Below are 20,627 nucleotides of genomic sequence, written 5' to 3'. Positions count from 1 at the left end.
CCTTGTGTCACCGCTTTCAAGTTGTTGGCTGGATCTCAGGTGTCCATGTCAGTAATTGATGCACAAGCCAAGATCTACATATGGAAAAATCAAGGTTCACAATTAGCTAGGGGACACAAAGTAATCTAAATAATGCTGATACCTATCGATAAACTACTGCTTCAAGCCAACGTAGATATAATGACAAGACGAACGATAAAACTGAAATGCCCACAGACATTCACCAATGCTTCTAGCAGTAGCAACAGCACAGGCCACCTCCATGTTCCCCGGCGTCTACCTGAACGGCTACTGGTTGATGTTGCTGTTGTGTATTGAGATCCAGTGAAGGAGTTCCATGATGGTCTTCATCGCGTATCAAGGAGTCGTCGCTCCCAGGAGCACCCGCTGCAGCATTACGCTGTAGATTTGAGTGTGAGACACCTGAGAAACAGTTATAACAAAATAACCGAGCGCACCTGTCGACCCTGGGCAAAAGGAACGTCAATGACAGGTGGCGTTGCATGATGGAGTGGCATGGTAAATAGGCGTCGTAGGTAAGTTTTGAAGGTGGTAGTGGCGGCGACTGGTGGTGAGGTGGTAGACCGTACAAGTGGTCGAGGTGAACGAGGAACTCTCGTCATTGCAATCCTGAGTTTTTTGAGTCGCTCATGGCGCTGTTGAGGTCGTAGCTGAAAATTTCGAGAATGCTGTAATGAACGATGTGAGAGAGAAATGGAGGATACGCTGTTACACCCACTTGATGCATTCCATGGAAGAAATTAGGTTCTGCATTATAGCCATCTTGCTCTTGCCCCGGGATCTCCGCCTGCATAACGGTTAGTATCGTAAGAGGCAAGGAAGGATGCACATACGCCAAGAATACGGCCACCGTGCGCGAGTGCACTGCATTGCTCCTTGAACTCTGAGAGATATGCGGGTGAGTATGATAGCAGCGGGTAACAACTGAAAACTTACCGTTGAACCAATCAAGGCAGCTGGCCTTCGCAGTTTCGTCGATGACGTCCATCATGTACTTGTGTGCTTCAAGGGCTTCATCAGGCTTACCTGCCAAAAGGAATGCCTGGCACCGTTTCTGGTGTGTAGTTAGCAACATAGACTCGAGATCCCAGCCGAAGAGCTGGACGAAGCAATAGGTTATGAAAATATTGTGTATGCATCATGTTGACGCACCACAGTCAAGTCCTCGTATATCAAATGAATAAGTTTCGATGAGAAAGCGGTAGAGTTTACAGCGGCGGTGAAGTGATCAACCGCTTCGTTGTGATACGCCCCATCCAAAGCTGTGGTGCCAAGCTCAATACGTAAATATGTCTAATGTGCGAGTGACAAAGGTCAGCTTTGATGACCGAGCGTGGTCGCATGATACTTACTTCCACGACACGACGCGCGAGAGGATCGGTATTCGGACAAGCGGCAGCGAGTTCTTTGATGAGCAACATTGCTTCCTCGTGTTGACCTGCACTAAAGAGTGCGATGGCCTGAAATACGGAATGGAGCAGAGAGTATGTGAGATGAAATTGACCTGCCTTGATCAGGAGAAGAAATTGCTTGGTGACTGAATCTTGGTTCGTGAACATGGATGCGACGTCAAATGATATCCTTGCCTCCCGGATAAGACCTTTTCCGCAGAGGGCGATGCCTTCGGAGATGTAACCTGTCAATGAGGGCTGTATGCTGATAGACTATGTCACGGGTGAAACTTAGCTATTTGGGCCATGATGGGCCAGTCCATCTCACCTTGATTGCATCCTCAAGCGCTTGGTCCAAGTGGTCTTTCCGGGCCATAACGAATGACCGATGGGCATATGAGGCATGGTCGTTGGCATCGGTGTGGATGTCTTGTGTGAGTAACTCTTCAGCGGTAGACAGGTCTCCGGTTACACATGCGTCGCGGGCTGTTGTGATAGCCAGGATCTGCAAGAAGGATGCTCGAATTGCGTTATGGAGTCAGAAATGGACTCGGAAACTCGCCTTTGAATTGACGTCGCTGGGTACTGCCCATTCTGAGATCTTGTTATCTGGACCTCCACCGAGGATGTGCTTGCCGTCCACAGAAAACGTGACACATTTCAGGGTGGACGGATGCTCGAAGATGGCGATGGTTCGTCTATCTGAGACCCGCCAGAGACGGACATGCTTGTCCGAAGATGCGGAAGCGACGAGGTTGCCAGCGGGACGAATGGCAATGACGTTGATACTGTCAGTGTGGCCTTCCCGGAGATGACCGGTCTGACCGACCTGCTGCCAGGTTGATGTGTCCCACTCCCATATGTGTTTACCGCCTCCTGAAAGAAGGCATGTACCATCAGGCGTCCACACGAGTGATCCCTTATGACCTGTCAAAAATGCGACGCGTTCCCTTGTGCCTGGATTATAAATTTGGATATTGGAGCCTGTTGCGGTGGCAAGAAGTTCACCAGAAGGCGAATATCGAATGCAGTGGACATAACTGCCACACTTGATTGGTTCTCCTTGCACCTGCCACGTTTTGGTACACCAAAACTTCACCGTGGTGCGACTTGAACCAGTAACCAGCACCGTACAATCCGGCGAAAAATCCAAAGAAGTGATTCTATCGGAGTGGGCTTCGATAGGTTGAGTGATGGATTCGCCAGTTTCACCGTGCCAGGCGATGACTTCTCCACCATAATCACCGCTTGCTATTATTTTACCATCTCGCGATATCGCCAATGCCCGCACCTCCCTGCTATGGCCTTCCATCTTTTTCAACACAACACCTGTCTCCAAGTCCCAAAGACGAAGTGTCTTGTCGTCCGAGCCAGTAATCATTCGTCGTTTGTCGGGGAACACTGCGACTACGTTTATGTCCCTCTCATGATCTTCAAAAGTTCGAATGGGTGTTGTGCTTGGAATGAGCTGTGACATTTTTACTGGAGGTTGATCGTGTTGAGCACGGCCGAGGGATTGTGGGTGTCTTTCTCTAAGTTACAGAGGTGCGTGTATTGTGCGTTTTATGTTGCTAACCTTCCTCGTTTCCATAGACGCCCAATACACGAGGCAGTTCGCCATTACTATTTCAGCAAGAATGCTCCCAACCAGTCAGTCACATCCGACCTTTGTCTCCACAGTTTCCAGAATATAACCCCTCACATCCAATGGCGATAACGCAGTTTGTTCTGCCCGGCCCTTGGATTTATGTTCAAAGCTATATATTTTACAAAGATTACCACATAAATGTTGTGTCAAGCAGTTTCTCCAACACTTGTCCGAGCACACGTCACTCACCGCAATATCATCTTCTCATCTCGTCGATTCCCAAGATCCGCATGTGCACTCGATGCAACTAAATTCATCTCTTCTCCCGTCTCAGATCTGCTCCTAGCAGAGGAGTTTCCGTCTTTCAAAACGTGGTTTATCCCAATCGTGGTTTTCAAAACTGTCAGCCTTGCTTCCTGCGCTTTTCTCCTCGCTCATATTTTAGTTTCTCACCCGACTCCCAGCCTATTTGATTTCAGTTTGTCTCGTTGGCCAATCCAGGCTTGTTACGATACTGCACCACAATATCATATGCTCATCACACACTACTGATATCGATGAGCTCTTACTACGGTCCAAGCTGCGCGAGCCTGCATTTGATTATTGATATGTTCCTGCAGTGTTCAGGAATGTTATGTTATCGATGATCAATCACGCAATACATGAACCCAATCCTTGGCCTTACAGAGACATCAACCCAGTATCCCACCTCTCCAACAAACTTTCAAGTCTTACGTCTCATTATCTCTCACCTTACGGCTCGCTGTGGACTAGTATAAAGTATAAAGTATCTGCAAATCATGTCTATAGTGCGTCTTGATTATTGATCGATCGATCCCCGTCAGGAAGGGAACATTCCCAGTACTATGCACCAAGAGGATTAAGCTTTCGTTGCTTTCGCCTACAGTGGATTCGAGCCCGAGAGCGACCATTATGCGCATCATAAATACAAGAAAGTTGTAGCCAATTATTTATGAGGCACAAAGTAGTCTCGATTCTAGCATTCCAATCAGCATCAGTGGTCGTCCGCGCCGGCCACCCCCATCTAATGAGCCGAGTTGCTCCGTCATGCATCATGACGCGACTGTACTCTGCGGCTAGCTAGTGTGGACATCGTGGAACCCCGAGTGCCAATGAAGCCAGCCCCATTCGACGGAATGATAGCATCTTAATGAACACCGGATGCCTGGTAACAGCCACAACTTAAGTTAAAATGAAAACATGACATCTAATCGGCTCACCATTTTCCATAGATCTCCTGTCTGCTCCGCTGCATAATCTACCCACATCCACCCCAACGCCCTAACCTCTGACCACCATTCCGGGTCCCTTTCGTCGCTCCTCATGATAACATGTGTGTCATCAATCCCTTTTCGTGTCCGAAGCTCTTCTTGCACCTCGGATACCCGGCGCGCAATGACAGACAACGAGGCGAAGCACTGATCCACAGGAAACTCCTCGCATTTCTGGCTGAAGTCACCGTACCATATGTGGATGTATATATACTATCAAAAGTTAGGTCTGTAGAGGAACCTACACCCGAAACTTTGACTCACGGGAGGTGTTGGCTCCGTTACTGGTACATTCATGGCGCGTCGGGCATGCGGATCGGCAAATTTATCCATGCTTGCAGTCCATCGCATGTGTTGGCCTACAAATCTCCATGCAGGAGAATAGTCTAATTCCCATTCCAGTGTATGATGCGCGCTTATGTAGTAAAGGAAATCGAAGCATAATACGCGATCATCCGTCATGGTGAGAGTCTGCTTCGATGGAGTGTGCATGTTTCTTTGCTGAATGAAAATACACGTTCGCACGTCACAGAGGATGCCTAAGCTGGAAAGACATCCATAGTAACGCAGAAAAGTAGCGGATAGACTTTTTCCATGCGCTGAAATTGACTTTAGCGCCTTCCTTATGTGCGTGAAGGAAAAGTCGAGCTCACCTTCCAGAAGCGAGCGAGATCGGTCACGCGCTCGCCCGCATTGAACATGACTGGTTCACGCTCATAACGCTCAAGCTCACGCAGAGCATCTTTTCGGTCCTCTTCGAGTGCCTTAGCACGCTGTTCAGTGAGTTCTTCGAGCGAAGGCTGGTTTTATATTGTGGGGGTGGGTGTCCTTGAGGTCATGTGCGCGTGTGTGACTGATGATGTCGATGCTGAGCGTCGAATTGTGACGTTGATGCTTGACAGGCGAGAAACTGCGTGAGCTGGACGGGAAACGGCGCTAGTAGCAGCGCATGTTGTTACTCAGATGCCGAAGGGATAGCAGAAGCTGCAGAACTGTCCCACTGGTGAAAACTCATGTTTTGTGAATGTAATATTAAACTCGCAGTACGATGCACAACTTTATACGATGACCTAGACACCCGTCGCCTAATCACGCTTGAGGATTGCTCAACATTCGTATTATACAGCGTTGCGGCGCCTGTCATCCAGCGCTAAAGTAGTACTGCGGTCCAATGATAATACGTATAATTATGTTCTAGACCAAAAGGTTTGAGGATGGGCAACGGGGGAGCAGAGTACATTGAGGAAATGCTAGTTGCTGGAGTGGTAAGTATACTCCAACGTAACGAATCACCAAGTCACATGTTGGTCACAGGCCAAATTTAGCATTTCATCGTTCCTAATTCGATGCTTATTATTACAACCTTGTAAAGTAGTACTCATTTTTTCTATATGGCGTCGTTGTTGGCTCTGCGCCAGTTTCGCGGTCCTGGAAGCTCAACCTCCTCGCAGTTCCACACGTCCATCGTGTCCTCTCAATTGCGTACGAAATCCAAAAAACCGAATGGCAAGCCAGGTAAGTGTTGATACATCTAACTCCAATTCTCCTGCATAACACGCCCACCAACTTTTTTCCTAGCCTCTCCACGCACCGGTCTTGCGAAGTCGCTCCAGCCAGCCGGAAAAGCCAAAAGGCTCGGCAAGCTCGAGGTAGCGCCGTCGCGTCCGGAATTCAAGCGCGATGCTCTCCCGCATGAAGGCCTCGCGCCGCAACAACGAGGAAGCCCACTTAGGCGGCGGACGACGGAACCAAGACCCATCCCGAAGCGCCCGGCACCAAACGATGATGCGGATGCTCAAACTGAGGTCAAGAATTGGGCTATCAAAGCTCACTCTGAACGCGTAGACAGGCGCAAGGTTGCAGCACGTCAACCGCCCGTCGCTCAAGTCAATCCCTTGAGAGAGGAGTTCGATCTGTCGGTACCGGCTACTTCCTCCAGCAAAGACCTTCCCGCTCGATTCTCTTCTCCGCCCTTGATGCCTGGGTTGCTGCAAAGCTTACAAGAGACGCTAGGAAATGATGCAACGCCAACCGCAATTCAAGCATTGTCGATGAAGAATTTATTTAAGGAACGTGTGGAGGGCGAGACATACAAGGAATTCCTGCTTGCTAGTGAGACGGGATCAGGGAAGTCTATAGCTTACCTTCTCCCAGTGTTACAGGATCTCAAACGCACGGAACATGAACAGTCTGACGCTGTTTCCCAGCATTCAACTCCCAAGCCTTTGAATCCTCGCGCACTCATACTTGCGCCTACCCACGAACTCACTCGCCAACTCGCCAGCTTCGCAAAAAACTTATCCCACGTTATCAAATTGCGCGTCATGTGCGCTAGCAAGGCGAATACCACTAGCGCAGCCAAGTTTAGTGGAACCGCCTCGAAAATGAAAGAAAAATTCGAGGGAGCTGGTACTGTGAGTGATGGTGCGTTCGTGATTTCAAAATCCTCCCGTGGGTCAAGACCGGTAGACCTTCTGGTGGGCACGCCGATGAAGCTTCTTGAGATGGAGCGTGGGAGAGGCTGGAACTGGGAGGAGCGGGCAAGGGAGCGGGCGATGAGGATAGGGAAGGCAAAATCCGAAGATGTAAAGGATGCGGATGAGGGCAGCAAAGAGGCCCCGAGAGAGTTTTGGGTTGATGAACCTGAGATGGGCTTGGAGAACGTGCAGTGGGTGGTTGTAGACGAGGCAGACGTCCTCTTCGGTGCGTGTTTCACTCAAGGCATACATACATTTACTGACATTGTACAGATCCGGACTTTCAAGAATCTACTCGCAAACTTCTTGGTGATATCGCTGCAGCCCGTGGTTCACCTGTCCCAGTAATCCCTTCCTCGGCTCTATCCTCGACTCCGGATTCAGAATTAACTACAACAATCTCCTACCCGTTCAACTTCCTTCTCACTAGCGCAACAATTCCTACATCCCTTGCTACCTATCTTTCAAACTATCATCCATCCCTCACCCGCCTTGCATCCCCACGGCTGCATCACCTCCCTCCGACCCTTCGCACAGAGCACACCTCATGGACGGGCGGGAACAAAAATGCCGACATCGAGCGCCGCATCCGTCGCGTATGGGCTGAAGATGCCCTCGTGCACTCCAAGACGGCAACCGGTTCCGGCCCCGTCAAACTCTCCAAGCTCCTCGTCTTCTGCAACAAACGCAGCAAAGTCGAGCAACTAGCTGCATTCCTCGACGGCCGCGGGATCAAATGCGTCGCGCTAACCGGTGGTGCAGAAACGCGCAAACGGGGGTCGAATCACCATCTTGACGGGTTCTTGAAAACGGGTGGGCCTGTCCTGACGGGTCCGGGTGTGTGTGATCCGGCTCAGACGCCTCATGTGCTTGTTACGACCTCGCTTCTTTCCCGTGGGCTCGATTTTTCGCCGATGATCAAACATGTCTTCATTGTTGACGAGCCGAGAAATATGATTGATTTTTTGCATCGTGCTGGTCGCGCTGGGCGTGCGGGCGAGGCGGGGAAGGTGGTGGTGTTTGGGAGGGCGAAAGGGAGGGGTAGTGGGCGGACGGAGGAGGTCAAAGAGAAGGTCAGGGCTGTTGCTGGATAGATGGTGGTGGTGGGTCGTTTAGGATCGGTACGGTCATTTCAACTGATCTCATGTGTATTATTCATAGATGTCTGATAATCCCTACTAATCAATTTTTCATGCTGTGCCTTTACTTGTGGCAGCCGTTGCACATAACCCAAAGTCAATACTTGACTAAACTCCAGTCACAGTGAGACTCCTTGTCACAATCAGGTTGCTACCGAGTACCCAAGAGAAATGTTCAGAGGTCCGCTACTGAGGGAAAGTATTTGCTGCTGTATTGAGGTGAGTCTGACGATCGTGCCCTCTCGAGCTGCCGCACCTTGCGAAAGCACGAAAATTCCTATAAGGTGTTACTTCTTCAGGGTGTGTTTACAAATACTCCCAATGATCACTCCTCCTTGGGGCCAAGTGTATATCTTGAGGCAGTCCAGATTAATTGCCGCGCATGTCTTTCCGAACATGATATCACACTTCCACTTGGAAGATACTGTAAGCGGTCCAAATTTGTTTCCGTCGAATGTTCTACATAGACACGATGTTATATATATTGAATTCCTGGGAAGAGTAATATGACTAGTCCAGATTGATTGCCATCGAATATTCTACATGCGGATTCCGAACACAATGCGTCGATGTTCCTCTCCATGGGGGCACGTTGCATATAGATCGAAGAGCGACGATGAGAATTTTCGATGTCTTCTGGTCCGAGTCTCGACTTGATCAGAAATTCCATCATGGAACATTGATAACGAGGACATGGGTCATGGTCATGGTGTCAGCAGAACGGATGATATGTTTTTTTTTTCAGTTCATTTTCTCCTGACTCCTATTACCCCGCTTGTACTACAAGGCCAACTCGGATCCGATCGTGATCGATCTTACATGTAAACTGATAACATGTAGTATTACCTATCAGATATATCATAGCTCACGTGTTCAAGGGTCTCGGTTCCGGTCTCGAGAAGGTTCAAGATTAATGTTCATCGTCTCCGAGCTCACCGTTTCGATATATGTGCAAGTGTTGCGACTACAATCCTCCCGGTGGTCCAAGCCTTCTTCCTGGATTCCGAGTCAACAGCTCAAACTATCTCCGTTATGCGACATGCTTGATGGCGTTTTGTGTTTGGCTTTTAAGCTTATCAAGCCTCTATTGCCCTGACCAACCATACCAGTGGGGCCTCCTTTCCTGACTTAGTACATGACGCTCTGCATCGGTCACTAAGGCTCGGCTGTAATTCAAACGACACGTTTACTGCACTATTCCTGAAAAGCACATGCCAGGGGAATGTAGCCCTTTCGAGAATCTTGGCCTTCAGATCGTGACCCTTACTGCCGGCGGTTACCATGTCGCAGCGTGCTAATCAGCGATCCAAGCCTAAGTCCAAGCCCAAGACCCTCAACTCGGACTCGGACTCACTCAGAGTCGGACCCATTTGATCTCCAAGTCCTTGTATTCAATATCGTCCTACATGCGGCAAGAACTGCCCAACTTTCCGCCAAAACTTTGGTAAGAACATACAGTCCGAGTACGAGGTTGCCGTCCACACACTTATGTGCTCACAGGCATTTCATTTCCCGGCCACTCCCGCAACGTGCCAACGGGTGACGATAAGATTACAGAGATCCCAATTGAATGGCAAATAGTGCTACAGCATGAGTTGGGGTCGCTGACTACTAGGCTTCTATCAGGGCCTGGTTTGCAGCCAGGGAATGTTAATCTTTCAACCTGCTCACGCAATTGTGCAATGATACTAACCATCAATTTGTATGGGAAGGGCGCCGCCACTATTGTCAAAGTTATCGTAACAGCCGTACACTCCTCGGTTTCTCGGTGCATCTAATTGTCCACATCTTCCTACGCTCGGGTGTTGGATATGAAAACGACCTTGGTCACCCACAGCATGTCAGTGCGTCCTGACATGATGACGGCGTATTTACGTTGTTGGGCGTCACGGTTGAATGTTAACGAGCGTCTGGAACCTACTAGAGGAAGCTTCGGAGCCGGCGGTAGCAGACTAAATGCCGTGTCCCCAAGAATAACTCAAAGCTAACTAACGCTTTTATCCTAGTTCATCATGCTCCCTAAATATCAGACCAAAAAACTTCAAGGCCAAGAAGCCTCCTCTCGGGGTTGCCGAAATACATTCCCACATATGCGCAGCAAGGGTGCGTCTTTTTGAACCCTTTCCTCCCAGTTACGAACTTCTCTCATTTCTCGCTACCGTGCCATATGTAGCCCGACGAAGATCATCTATGACATACTCTGCCGCGTGAAGGCTTACGCGTACACACATGTACCATATCTTGTAATACCCGCGACTCATTCCATCACCACCTGGCCAATTGGCACCCATTTTCATTGGCCCCCCTAGCGTTGTACGGCACCCACTTTTGTGTGTTGGAATATGTACGTTTTGCAGAAGGTTTTAGACTAGCTGCCGCTCTAACTAATTCGGTTTCGTCAACAGGAGGTCGCCGATTGGTAGTCTTCAGTTGTATAAAGACATGACCAGCTTCCAAAAATCGCCATATTCAAGAAGTCTTCACTGCCTTTGTCTCGGATATGGATACATTGCCTCAATTACCGCGGTCTTCATCGTCATACTTCTGGGGGCAGGACGCACATGTTGACGTTAGGTGAGGAGGCTATCATTTCTACCAACGAGTACTAGTCCTCATGCTGTGCCCAGTGTTTACGATGGGCGGTCCGCCAGCATTAGTGAATCGCAAACTCTACCTCGAGGGTTTGATTATTCTCCGTCAATGTATGTGTTGCTCGCGAGTCGATAACCTTGACGCTCATGTGTGTTTCAGGAACATGGCGCACGGTCATGCAGGTTCGCAGGAGTATTTCGCTGGGCCGCCCCTGATCGACACCAGGGCTTGGGAAACCTTGTTTCACCATCCTTCAGAAAACTTTCCACGCAACTCGTCGTTAGCACCCAATCATTGGCAGTACAACTATTCTCCACTCGCGGGTAGTGAATACCCCACATCCGACAACTACATGGATGAATCTACTCAAAACGAATGGGCGACAACGCCAGTTGACGCTCTTCCACCGTATACGCCGTTCGCCCTAGCCCCCCCATTTCCTTCAGTACCCTCAGAATCACACGTGTCTCCCTCTGTTGACGATCGAGAGCTACATCATGAACACAGGGCGTCCGATATGGAAGGATTTTACTGCCCGCTGCCATCAAGTGATGGAACGTATTGCAATGCACTGATCCCGTGCAATGAAGCCCGCATCACAGCGCACTTGCGCAGCGTCCACGCGCTGCATGCGAAGCGTTTTGAAGTCATTAGTTGTCTGTGGCCTGGATGCAAGTGTAGCATGCAAGCAGCGAGCATTCCTCGTCACATCATCACGCTTCACGTCAAGACACGTTTCCAATGCTCGTACTGCGGCAAAAGCCTCACGCGAAAAGACGGGAAGTTGAAGCACGAGAAAATATGTCATGAAAAACCGTGACGGCACTTCCATTTTGTTCAGGTTATTGATCACCCAACTTTAGTCTTTATGTAGTGCTTCATTTAAACTAAGATTCTCTTGCATACTAATTACAGCTTCTCAATTTTATACCACGCAGTTTCTTGCATATTTGAACGTTAACCTTTATATTCTATCCCCTCGGGGCGCTTTGTATGGTAGAAATCTTTTATATTGACGAATCATGTTGCAAAGTTGCCCGCTCAAACCCCCTGAGGCCAGCTCTAGCATAAGCATTACTAAGCAAATTAATATTTTATGAGTCACTGTCGGTGTCAGTTTGCCAGCAAGCTCAAATCCTTCTGGCTACCAAGAAGCAATGTTTGCACTTCGGTCGCGCTGCGCGTCTCGTGTAGCAAATTCGCGGCTCTTTTCGACTTCGACGCGCCTTCGCGCTCCTGAAGATGCACCAAAACCACCACGACCCATCGATGACTCGACCTCTGCGCTGGACTACAAAAGAGCACAACGGACACGTCCACCACCTCTTCCTCCTACCGACCTTCCAAGATCTCAAAGCGCAGAAGAAGCTGTGACGAACATCCTCTATAACACCCCTCCTCCGAGTCTGCAGCCCTTTAAAAAGTGTATTTTATCGCACACCAAGTTTTTGCAACTTTGCTAACGGAGTCTGACTTAGACATATCTTTAACTGCCTGGTACAAAATGAACCTGGTGTGTTATCCCGCGTGTCTGGTATCCTCGCTGGACGCGGGTTTAACATCGACTCTCTGGTGGTGTGCCGGACTGAAATTCGGGATTTGAGTCGGATGTCTATCGTTCTTAGCGGACAGGATGGAGTCGTGGAGCAAGCGAGGAGACAGCTAGAGGACCTCGTAAGTCGTCTCGTCCAACACTCTTTCGCCGTTTTCATCGCAGACTAGGTGCCTGTATGGGCTGTTCTCGACTATACAAACACCCGTGTCATCACACGTGAATTGCTCCTCGTAAAAGTGTCCATCCTTGGTCCCGAGTACTTGGAGGATCAACTCGTCGGTGGACCCTCTCATGAACCGAGGCGGGGTCCCCACCCACCTCATCACGAGACCAAACTTGAAAAAGAAACCACGCTCGCTCACAATTTCGAGCGTGGTGCCCACCCTAACTCTCACACAGAGCCGCATAATCCACCCCCGTTGACGCCCTCCGAGGCCCTCCGCCACAAACACCAGCACCTCCAATCCATCTCCGTCTTATCCGACCAATTCGGAGCAAAAATCGTGGATGTGAGCGAGAACAGCGTCATCGTCGAGCTCACTGCAAAAACGAACCGCGTCATCGCGTTTTTGAGTTTGCTCAAACCGTTCGGAATCTTGGAATCGGCTCGGACTGGTAAGTCTTGTGTTTGTGTTTGTGCGAATCAAGTTGACTGTCTGTAGGTCTTATGGCAATGCCCCGGACACCCATCACGCATTCCTCGAATGATTCTGACGATGCAGCGGATGAGATTGGTGTTGTAGATGCTAGTTTGCTTCCCCCTGGTTAGGTGGGCAGTTGAGGCGGCCGTCGTGTGATATGTATTGATTAAGATATATCATGCTAACAATTCTATATAGCGAGGAATCTAGGGGATTCATATCAGCTGTGATCTTGTAATTCCCTGATGAGCATGGTGGAATGATATCATTGATTAGCAACTGACGTCCAAGGTCAATCCTAGAAGATATATATACGCCGATACGCGTACATTTCAAGTTGGGGTATACGAGGGTTTCCATCAATAACGTTGATCTAGGGGTCTTGTAAGCCGGACCGTGCTGGGTTTACATATCTCACATTTGCATAGATCTTCGCGTGTTCTTTGCATCGTTTCCCTATCATCTTGCGTTTTATTGTGCATGCAAAGCTGTAATAGAGTGGTCGCACCCAGCACCAGTGATCGACGCGTTTTCACCACCATAAGTTAGGATGAGTGCTTCTCGGAGAGGTCTGGCTGGTCCTTCAACACAGCTTATAGTATTTCTATGGAACTAATATCCATATTGTCAACGGAAGCTATGTCTTTGACTTGTGCAATGATGTTATGGTCCGACGCAATCCTCTTGTACTCTCCGTCACGCTGCTGCGCCAGCAAAAATGCGCCGAATGGCTGACCAAGGTGAACCATCATTCGTAACGCTCGTGAGCGATGCTCCTCCTCTTCTACAGGCGGACCGCCGGGCAACTCATCAGAGTCGTCTGACTGAGACCCGGGCTCAGACAAATCCCCTACGCTGCCTTCATCGTCTGCAAAGTCGAGTTGCTCGAGGAGACAACGATCCCATGGACGGACAAGAAGGAATGTTTGTCGAGTGGGCCGTGCTCGGGAAAATTGAATTAATGTCTCGCTAGTGGCGATCAGCAGGTTTTGAAGCCCATCTGCTTTGACTCTGTATATGAAATGCGTCTCTTGGGCTGGACCACGTCTGATTTCCGTGACAGGGAATGAGATGCAAGGCAAATGCAGTCTGCGGCTCGCGAAGCGAGGAACGCTCATGCCCTTCAACAGGGCATAGAGTTTCGAGGCCAAATCCACAGCTACGCTATTTTTTCGCAGCGAAAATACCTCTATCTGGATCTCATCTTCAGACAAAGATGGTGGGGCGCATGGTGGGGCGGCATATGAGGTAATGTCAGCAGGAAGACAACTATTAAACTCGGATGATTGCCCGACCCAATCGAGGGCAGTAATATCTCCCGACCGAGCAACAATCTCCTGCAGGAGACGCCCGAGCGCATTTGCCTTCTTCTCGCCATAATCTAGAGGTAGACGAACATCGAAGACGCCAAACAACGAGTATGCAATGTCTTCCTGAATCGTCGTAACACGATTTGACGCCCATCGAAGTCTCTCTCGTGCGCCGCTCATCCCCGGGGAGAAGTTGACGAGGGCCTGTCGATCAATGCCAGTTGCCACCTCCAACTCCTTCATTATTGCAGTCGACTTTTTGTGGTTGGGAGAGCGATCGTTGAGATATGGTGTCCAATCCTTCTGATAAAAGATAACGACTCTGGAAGCAAGGAATTCTTGAAAGGTCCATCCTCGTCTGTTCCACTCGCTCATCTCAAGAGCACCAGACTTGGATGAATGCAGAACATCCCAAAGGTAGACAATAGTAAGCGCTGAATGTTGGTACCAGACGAACATAGAGTTGAGCGATTGTTGCAACTCGACGTTGCTGCTCTTGTCAATACAGCATGTATCGCTCCACGCCCAGCGGTAACCCGCATCACGAGCAATTTCGCAGAACTTTCGCAACTTTACGATGCCACCAGGCAAATTCAGCTTGTACACAGTCTTGCCCTGGATGTCCTGCAGCAGCGGCTCCTTCCCTTGCCATCTATGGGATAACATGACACAACGGAAGTAAGTCGCCACCGCTTCTGTGATGTGTTCCATTCGGAGTTCTGCGCGTTTCATAGCCCATGATAGCCAAAGCTTATTGTGTTCTGCGCTCGTTTTGAAGGCGCTCATCTGAGCTTCACGGTCACATATGAGCCCGGTGGCAGTGTTGAGTAGACGAAGCGGGGCAGTATCGAGTTGTTGGTCAATGGCCCTTCGGATAATACCTTCTGATTCAGAGGGACTAGCATACCGCTCGCGAAGATCTGACGGAGGGATTGAGCATCCCAAAAATTGTACCCATTGAGGGCTTACTTTGCATTTCCACGTTGTGAGCACTTTCTAGTTTGGTGAACATCATTCGGAAGGCCGCGATAGCTTCATCATAGCGATGTGCGCCTTGAAGCGCTGCGAGCTTCAACTTGTATCCAACATGAGACGAAGGATTCAGTTGGATGACCTTTGTGCCAAAGTCAGCATTTGATTACGAAATGTCCTGAATAGGTGTCATCGCACCTTCTGTGCATCGAGAAGTGCGTCGGTCCATAGTCTTTTCCCTAACTTTGCCTTACTACGATTTGCGAAGACGGCATCGGATGCAGAATTTACGCTGATCACTGCTGAGTATAGGTTAATAGCACTGTCATAATTGCCTGCGGCGAGGGCAGCATGTCCGTTGTCAAGGCAGAGCGCACTGCATTCTTCCTTGAAAGCTGAGTGAGATGCGAGTGAGGATTGTAGCTTGCATGACATTATGAACTCTAGACTTGCCGTTGGACCAGTCAAGGCAGCCGGCCTTCGTACTGTTGTCAATCTTATCCATCATGTCTCGGTATGAATTCAGGGCTTCGGCAAGCCTGCCTGCCTGACGGAGCGCAACGCATCGTTTCTGGTGTGCATCTTTCCACAAGGACTTTAAGTCCCATCCGAAGAGCTGCGAAAAGCATGGTGTTCAACGTGACAAGCATGTTCAGATGAATTGTATCAACATACTACCACAAAGTCATCGCATGCAGAATAAATCGTCGATGTAGATGAGAGAGCGCTGGACTGGACAGCAGCAGTGAAGTGATCGGCAGCGTGGTTGTGAAGGGCGTCATTCATGGCATTGACACCGAGTTGGACACGCATATATGCCTGATGTGCGAAGTTCAGCGAGATTACTATTAATGCACAGATAAGAGTTGTTCAAGGAGCTGATACTCACTTCCACGACGCGACACGCAGGAGAGTAGTGATTCGGACACGTTGCAGCAAGCTCTCGCACAAATATGATTGATTCCTCGTGTTGGTCCGCATTGAAAATAGCGATGGCCTGAAACAACGAGTTGAAATACGAATCATGTGAGAGAAAATCTAATGTTGCCTTGACTAAGAGAAGTATAATCTTTGAATCTTCGTTCGCGAACGTTGACGCGAGGTCAAATGCTATTCTCGCGCCCTGGATGTGACCTCTTCCGTATAGTGCAATGCCCTTGGAAATATACCCTGTCAATGAGGGCTGAATGCTGATGGACTACGTTACGGAAGAAGGTTGGCCTTTCGTAAGGGGACCATGGTATGTTAGTCTCTCACCTCGATTGCATCCTGAAGCGCATGGTCCCAGTCGCATTTTCGTGCCATAACGAATGAGCGGTTAGCATACGAGGCGCAATTGTTGGCATCGGTGTTTATCTCTCGTGTAAACAGTTGTTCAGCGGTAGACAGATCCCCCGCGATACATGCATTGTAGGCAGTCGTATTGATGGGGAAAATCTGGGGCATGAAGAATGTCTGAATTGCATGAGCAGAGTCAAGGATGGAAACGTGCCTTGGAATCAGAGATATTGAAACATGCCTTGGAATCAGAGACTTGAAACTTAAATAAAATTGGATGTCAATGTGGAAAACGGCGAAGGGGGAATCCAACGGCAACTTACGTTGTTTGTGACTCTATTGTCTAGAGGGTCCTTTGGTAAAGTGCCCTTGCGCGAGATGAGATGACGAATGCGCAGAAAATGAACCGGAGAATAGCCAGATAAAAAAAGAGAGATAAAAATCAAGAATAACAAAATGGCTTCATTTATGTAAGAAGCACCTTCCTCCTGCAAAGCATCTTTTGGGTCCACTGCCCACTTTGTGAGCGTGTTATTGTCAGTGTAATAACTTCCACTGAAGATGTATTTTCCGTCCACGGAGAAAGCTAGGGATTGCGATGATTGCTGGAAGATGGCAACGGTTTGTCGATCTGACAGCCGCCAGAGACGGATGTCATCAGATGCGCCGGAAGCAACGAGTGTGCCATTAGGATCAACAGCAAGGGCATTGATATAGTTCGTGTGGCCCGTCGTCCAGGGATCCCCGACCTGCTGCCAGGTCAATGTATCCCACTCCAGTATGGTTTTACTACTGCATGTTGAAAGAAGGCGCGTGCCATCGGGCGTCCACACGATGGATGTTGCGTAAACCTCCAACTCTGCGACGCGTTCCCTCGTGCTTGAATTATAAATTTCGACCTTGGATGCTGCAATGGCAAGAAGTTCTCCAGATGGCGAATACCGCACATCGCCAACGTAACCACTAAAGTGGATTGAATTCCCCAGTAACAGCTTCCAGGTTTCGGTGCACCACAGCTTCAATGTTTTGTCTGTTGAACCAGTGGCCAGCACTTTTCCATCAGGAGAAAAGTCCAGCGATAAGATTCGATTGTAGTCGGTGTACCTGACGTAGTTTTCGACATTTCCAGTCAGTCGTTCACCTGTTTCTCCGTGCCAGACCGTGACCACTCCGTGCAGGTCACCGCTTGCTATCAATTGCCCATCTCGTGATACTGCCAAGGCCGACACCCAACCGCTATGCCACTCTATCTTCTTCAACATCACACCTTTCTTCAAGTCCCATATACGAAGCGTGCGGTCGTACGAAGCTGTGACCATTCGCCGTTTGTCGGGGAAAACTGCGACTGCCCTTACGCGTTCTTCATGGCCTTTGAACTCTCGCAGGGGTGTGGTGCTTATATTTGGCTCCGACATTTTGCTGGAGGCTGATGGTGTTTAACACGGTCGAGGTCGACTGGAGGGATCGTGGGTGTCTCTGTCTGAGCTGCAGAAGTGCGTGTTTCATGCTGTGTCACTAGTGCATTTGCCTGCCTCGTGTTTCCATAGACGCCCAAAACATTAGGTCACTTCTCGCCTCCACACCTCCACAACCGTTGTAGCAGGAATGCCCCGTATTGTGATGCTCGCCTTCCTAGATAGCATACCCTCCCGGCGCCTCTGCACTGTGTACATGTGTTTGACTGGTTTGACTCTTATCTCCACAGCTTCCAGCCTTCTATGATGTATCTAATTCAGATTGTGCAGTTGTGATTTCCCGGCGCTCTAATACCATCCATCCTGGATAGCCGCACGAATATCGGTGTTTCTCGTATCGCGATCGAGCAGTTACTCAAGTATATCAACCTTGCCCGAACACATCCGTATATTTTAGTGCAATATCACTTCATCCAATCAAAGATCTGCATTGTGCACTGGATGAGGCCGAGTTTATCTATTCTCGCTTCTCAATCCGATATCATGCAGCGGGTGTTTCCACTTCCAAGGCTCGGTTTATCCAACACTTGTGAGACAACACCCTCAAAGGTGTTCATTTTCCGAGGAAAGTGGGTGGCATGCATGAATACATATTGCAATAAAGACTTTGCACAGACCTATGTCTCCTTGAAATCCACTGCGCAACACCGAATGACTAAATAAACTTACCTGAATCCGTGTGCCAAGGTCTTTCTCTCCCTCTCGGTCTTGCAAGTATATACCTACCGAGTAAAATTAGTATTACACGTCGTACCCAATACCAGTGATCGTGTTTGATTTGTGTTCACCGCCATAAGTTAGGCTCAGATGAGTGCCTCTCAGAAAGACCTGCCCATCGAATGCAATTATAGTATTTCTATGGAACCAACGTCCATGTTGTCAACGGAAGCTACTATCTCTTTGACTTGTGCAAAGATGTTATAGTCTGACGCGATTCTCTTGTATTCTCTGACACGTTGCTGCGCTAGCAAAAATGCGCCGAAAGGCTGACCAAGATGAACCATCATTCGCAACGCTCGTGAGTGATGCCCCTCTTCTACAGGTGGACCGTCGGGAAACTCGTCAGAGCCATCTGACTGAGACCCGGGCTCGGACAATTCCCCTACACTCCTTGTATTGTCTGCCAAGTCAAGCCTCTCGAGGAGATGACGATCCCATGGACGGACAAGAAAGAACGTTTGTCGAGTGGGCTTTGCCCGCGAGAATTGAACCAGTGTCTCGCCAGTGGTGATCAGCAAGTCTTGAAGCCCATCTGCTTTGACTCCGTATATGAAATGCGTCTCTTGGGCTAGACCACATCCCTTTTTGATTTCCGTGACATGGAATGAGATGCAAGGTAGATGCAGTCTGCGGCTCGCGAAACGAGGAGCGCTCATGCCCTTCAACAGGGCAGAGAGTTTCGAGGCCAAATCCACAGCCACGCTATTTTTTCGTAGTGAAGAGACCTCTGTCCGGATCTCATCTTCAGACAAAGATGGCAGGGCGCATGGTGGAGCGGCATATGAAGTAATGTCGGCAGGAAGACAGCTATTGAACTCGGATGATTGTCCGACCCAATCGAGAGCAGAAATGTCGCCCGACCGAGCAACAATCTCCTGCAGGAGACGCCCGAGCGCATTTGCCTTCTTCTCGCCATAATCCACAGGCAGACGAACGTCGAAGACGCCAAACAACGAGTATGCGATGTCTTCTTGAACCGTTGTAACACGATTTGATGCCCATTGAAGTCTCTCTCGTGCACCGCTCATCCCTGGGGAGAAGTTGACGAGGGCTTGTCGATCAATGCCAGTCGCGACCTCCAATTCATCCATTATTGCAGTCGACTTTTTGTGGTTGGGAGAGCGATCGTTGAGATATGGTGTCCAATCCTTCTGATAAAAGATAACGACTCTGGAAGCAAGGAATTCTTGAAAGGTCCATCCTCGTCTGTTCCACTCGCTCATCTCAAGAGCACCAGACTCGGATGAAGGCAGAACATCCGAAAGGTAGACAATCGTAAGCGCTGAATATTGATACCAGATGAACATGGAGTTGAGCGATGTTTGCAACTCGACGTTGCTGCTCTTGTCAATACAGCATGTATCGCTCCATGCCCAGCGGTAACCCAAATCACGAGCAATTTCGCAGAACTTTCGCAACTTTACGATGCCACCAGGCAAATTCAACCCGTATACAATCTCGCCCTGGATGTCCTGCAGCAGCGGCTCCTCCTCTTGCCATCTATGCGATAACATGACATAACGGAAGTAAGTCGCCACCGCTTCTGTGATGTGTTCCATTCGGAGGTCTGCACGCTTCATAGACCATGATAGCCAAAGCTCATTGTGTTCTGCGCTCGTTTTGAAGGCGCTAATCTGTGCTTGACGGTCACATAAGAGCCCGGTGGCAGTGTTGAGTAGACGAAGCGGGGCGTTCTCGAGTTCAAGCTGGTCAATGGTCCTTTGGATAACACCTTCTGATTCAGCGGGACTAGCATACTGCTTGCGAAGATCTAGAGGAGGGGTTGAGTATCCGAAGAATTATGCCATTGAGGGCTTACTTTGCATTTCCACGTCCTGAGCACTTTCCAATTTGGCGAACATCATTCGAAAAGCCGCGATGGCTCCATCATAGCTTTTTGTGCCATGAAGTGCTGCGAGCTTCAATTGGTATCCAACATGAGACGAAGGGTTGAGTTGGATGACCTTTGTATATCAAAGTCAGCATTTGATTTTGAAACGTCCCGAGCAGGTAGCATCGCACCTCCTCCGCATCGAGAAGTGCTTCGGTCCATAGCATTTTTCCCAACTTTGCCTTACTGCGATTTGCGAAGACGGCATCGGATGCAGAATTTACGCTGATCACTGCTGAGTATAGGTTAATAGCACTGTCATAATTGCCCGCGGCGAGGGCAGCA

The 20,627-nt window shown here is 49.2% G+C and overlaps 5 protein-coding genes across 5 annotated transcripts; 3 read left to right on the top strand and 2 right to left on the bottom strand.

The window, feature by feature from the left end:
- Positions 1 to 145: 145 nt before the first annotated feature.
- On the bottom strand, positions 146 to 1,317 carry F5147DRAFT_34215 (uncharacterized protein). Its single transcript, XM_041429294.1, has 6 exons — positions 1,174 to 1,317; positions 958 to 1,120; positions 855 to 904; positions 740 to 808; positions 459 to 689; positions 146 to 400 (listed from the first exon to the last, which is right to left on the bottom strand). The coding sequence occupies exons 2-6, from the start codon at positions 1,094 to 1,096 to the stop codon at positions 233 to 235; spliced, it is 657 nt and encodes a 218-aa protein (XP_041296094.1). The 5' UTR covers positions 1,097 to 1,120; positions 1,174 to 1,317; the 3' UTR covers positions 146 to 232.
- A 2,851-nt stretch (positions 1,318 to 4,168) lies between these two features.
- F5147DRAFT_770445 (uncharacterized protein) lies at positions 4,169 to 4,754 on the bottom strand (the record flags this gene model as incomplete). The annotated part of the gene is made up of 3 exons (XM_041441155.1): positions 4,169 to 4,186; positions 4,242 to 4,505; positions 4,557 to 4,754. 3 exons carry the CDS (start codon positions 4,752 to 4,754, stop codon positions 4,169 to 4,171), a joined length of 480 nt encoding a protein of 159 aa, XP_041296093.1.
- Positions 4,755 to 6,268: 1,514 nt separating this feature from the next.
- Positions 6,269 to 7,863, top strand: F5147DRAFT_571120 (P-loop containing nucleoside triphosphate hydrolase protein; the record flags this gene model as incomplete). Its single annotated transcript, XM_041431034.1, has 2 exons — positions 6,269 to 6,995; positions 7,043 to 7,863. 2 exons carry the CDS (start codon positions 6,269 to 6,271, stop codon positions 7,861 to 7,863), a joined length of 1,548 nt encoding a protein of 515 aa, XP_041296092.1.
- Positions 7,864 to 9,935: 2,072 nt separating this feature from the next.
- F5147DRAFT_679837 (uncharacterized protein) lies at positions 9,936 to 11,376 on the top strand. The gene is made up of 5 exons (XM_041436274.1): positions 9,936 to 10,011; positions 10,082 to 10,252; positions 10,314 to 10,482; positions 10,536 to 10,610; positions 10,660 to 11,376. Exons 3-5 carry the CDS (start codon positions 10,409 to 10,411, stop codon positions 11,318 to 11,320), a joined length of 810 nt encoding a protein of 269 aa, XP_041296091.1. The 5' UTR covers positions 9,936 to 10,011; positions 10,082 to 10,252; positions 10,314 to 10,408; the 3' UTR covers positions 11,321 to 11,376.
- A 238-nt stretch (positions 11,377 to 11,614) lies between these two features.
- On the top strand, positions 11,615 to 12,988 carry F5147DRAFT_679834 (small subunit of acetolactate synthase-domain-containing protein). Its single transcript, XM_041436273.1, has 4 exons — positions 11,615 to 11,923; positions 11,979 to 12,174; positions 12,223 to 12,670; positions 12,718 to 12,988. The coding sequence occupies exons 1-4, from the start codon at positions 11,658 to 11,660 to the stop codon at positions 12,822 to 12,824; spliced, it is 1,017 nt and encodes a 338-aa protein (XP_041296090.1). The 5' UTR covers positions 11,615 to 11,657; the 3' UTR covers positions 12,825 to 12,988.
- Positions 12,989 to 20,627: the final 7,639 nt, after the last annotated feature.

This window comes from Suillus discolor (genome assembly GCF_016758755.1).
Source record: "Suillus discolor strain FC423 chromosome Unknown F5147scaffold_11, whole genome shotgun sequence".
NCBI lineage: Eukaryota > Fungi > Basidiomycota > Agaricomycetes > Boletales > Suillaceae > Suillus > Suillus discolor.
This window is presented reverse-complemented; position numbering and strand designations above follow the sequence as displayed.

What these genes read in the sequence shown, in the direction of transcription:
- F5147DRAFT_34215 (XM_041429294.1), bottom strand. Translation starts at nt 1,096, where the DNA reads ATGTTGCTAACTACACACCAGAAACGGTGCCAGGCATTCCTTTTGGCA. An exon ending in ACGGTGGCCGTATTCTTGGC is followed by an intron (nt 809 to 854) that starts GTATGTGCATCC and finishes ACCGTTATGCAG; the next exon opens with GCGGAGATCCCGGGGCAAGA. An exon ending in TCTTCCATGGAATGCATCAA is followed by an intron (nt 690 to 739) that starts GTGGGTGTAACA and finishes CGTTCATTACAG; the next exon opens with CATTCTCGAAATTTTCAGCT.
- F5147DRAFT_679837 (XM_041436274.1), top strand. Translation starts at nt 10,409, where the DNA reads ATGGATACATTGCCTCAATTACCGCGGTCTTCATCGTCATACTTCTGG. An exon ending in GACGCACATGTTGACGTTAG is followed by an intron (nt 10,483 to 10,535) that starts GTGAGGAGGCTA and finishes TGCTGTGCCCAG; the next exon opens with TGTTTACGATGGGCGGTCCG. An exon ending in TTTGATTATTCTCCGTCAAT is followed by an intron (nt 10,611 to 10,659) that starts GTATGTGTTGCT and finishes TGTGTGTTTCAG; the next exon opens with GAACATGGCGCACGGTCATG.
- F5147DRAFT_679834 (XM_041436273.1), top strand. Translation starts at nt 11,658, where the DNA reads ATGTTTGCACTTCGGTCGCGCTGCGCGTCTCGTGTAGCAAATTCGCGG. An exon ending in AGTCTGCAGCCCTTTAAAAA is followed by an intron (nt 11,924 to 11,978) that starts GTGTATTTTATC and finishes AGTCTGACTTAG; the next exon opens with ACATATCTTTAACTGCCTGG. An exon ending in CTTGGAATCGGCTCGGACTG is followed by an intron (nt 12,671 to 12,717) that starts GTAAGTCTTGTG and finishes GACTGTCTGTAG; the next exon opens with GTCTTATGGCAATGCCCCGG.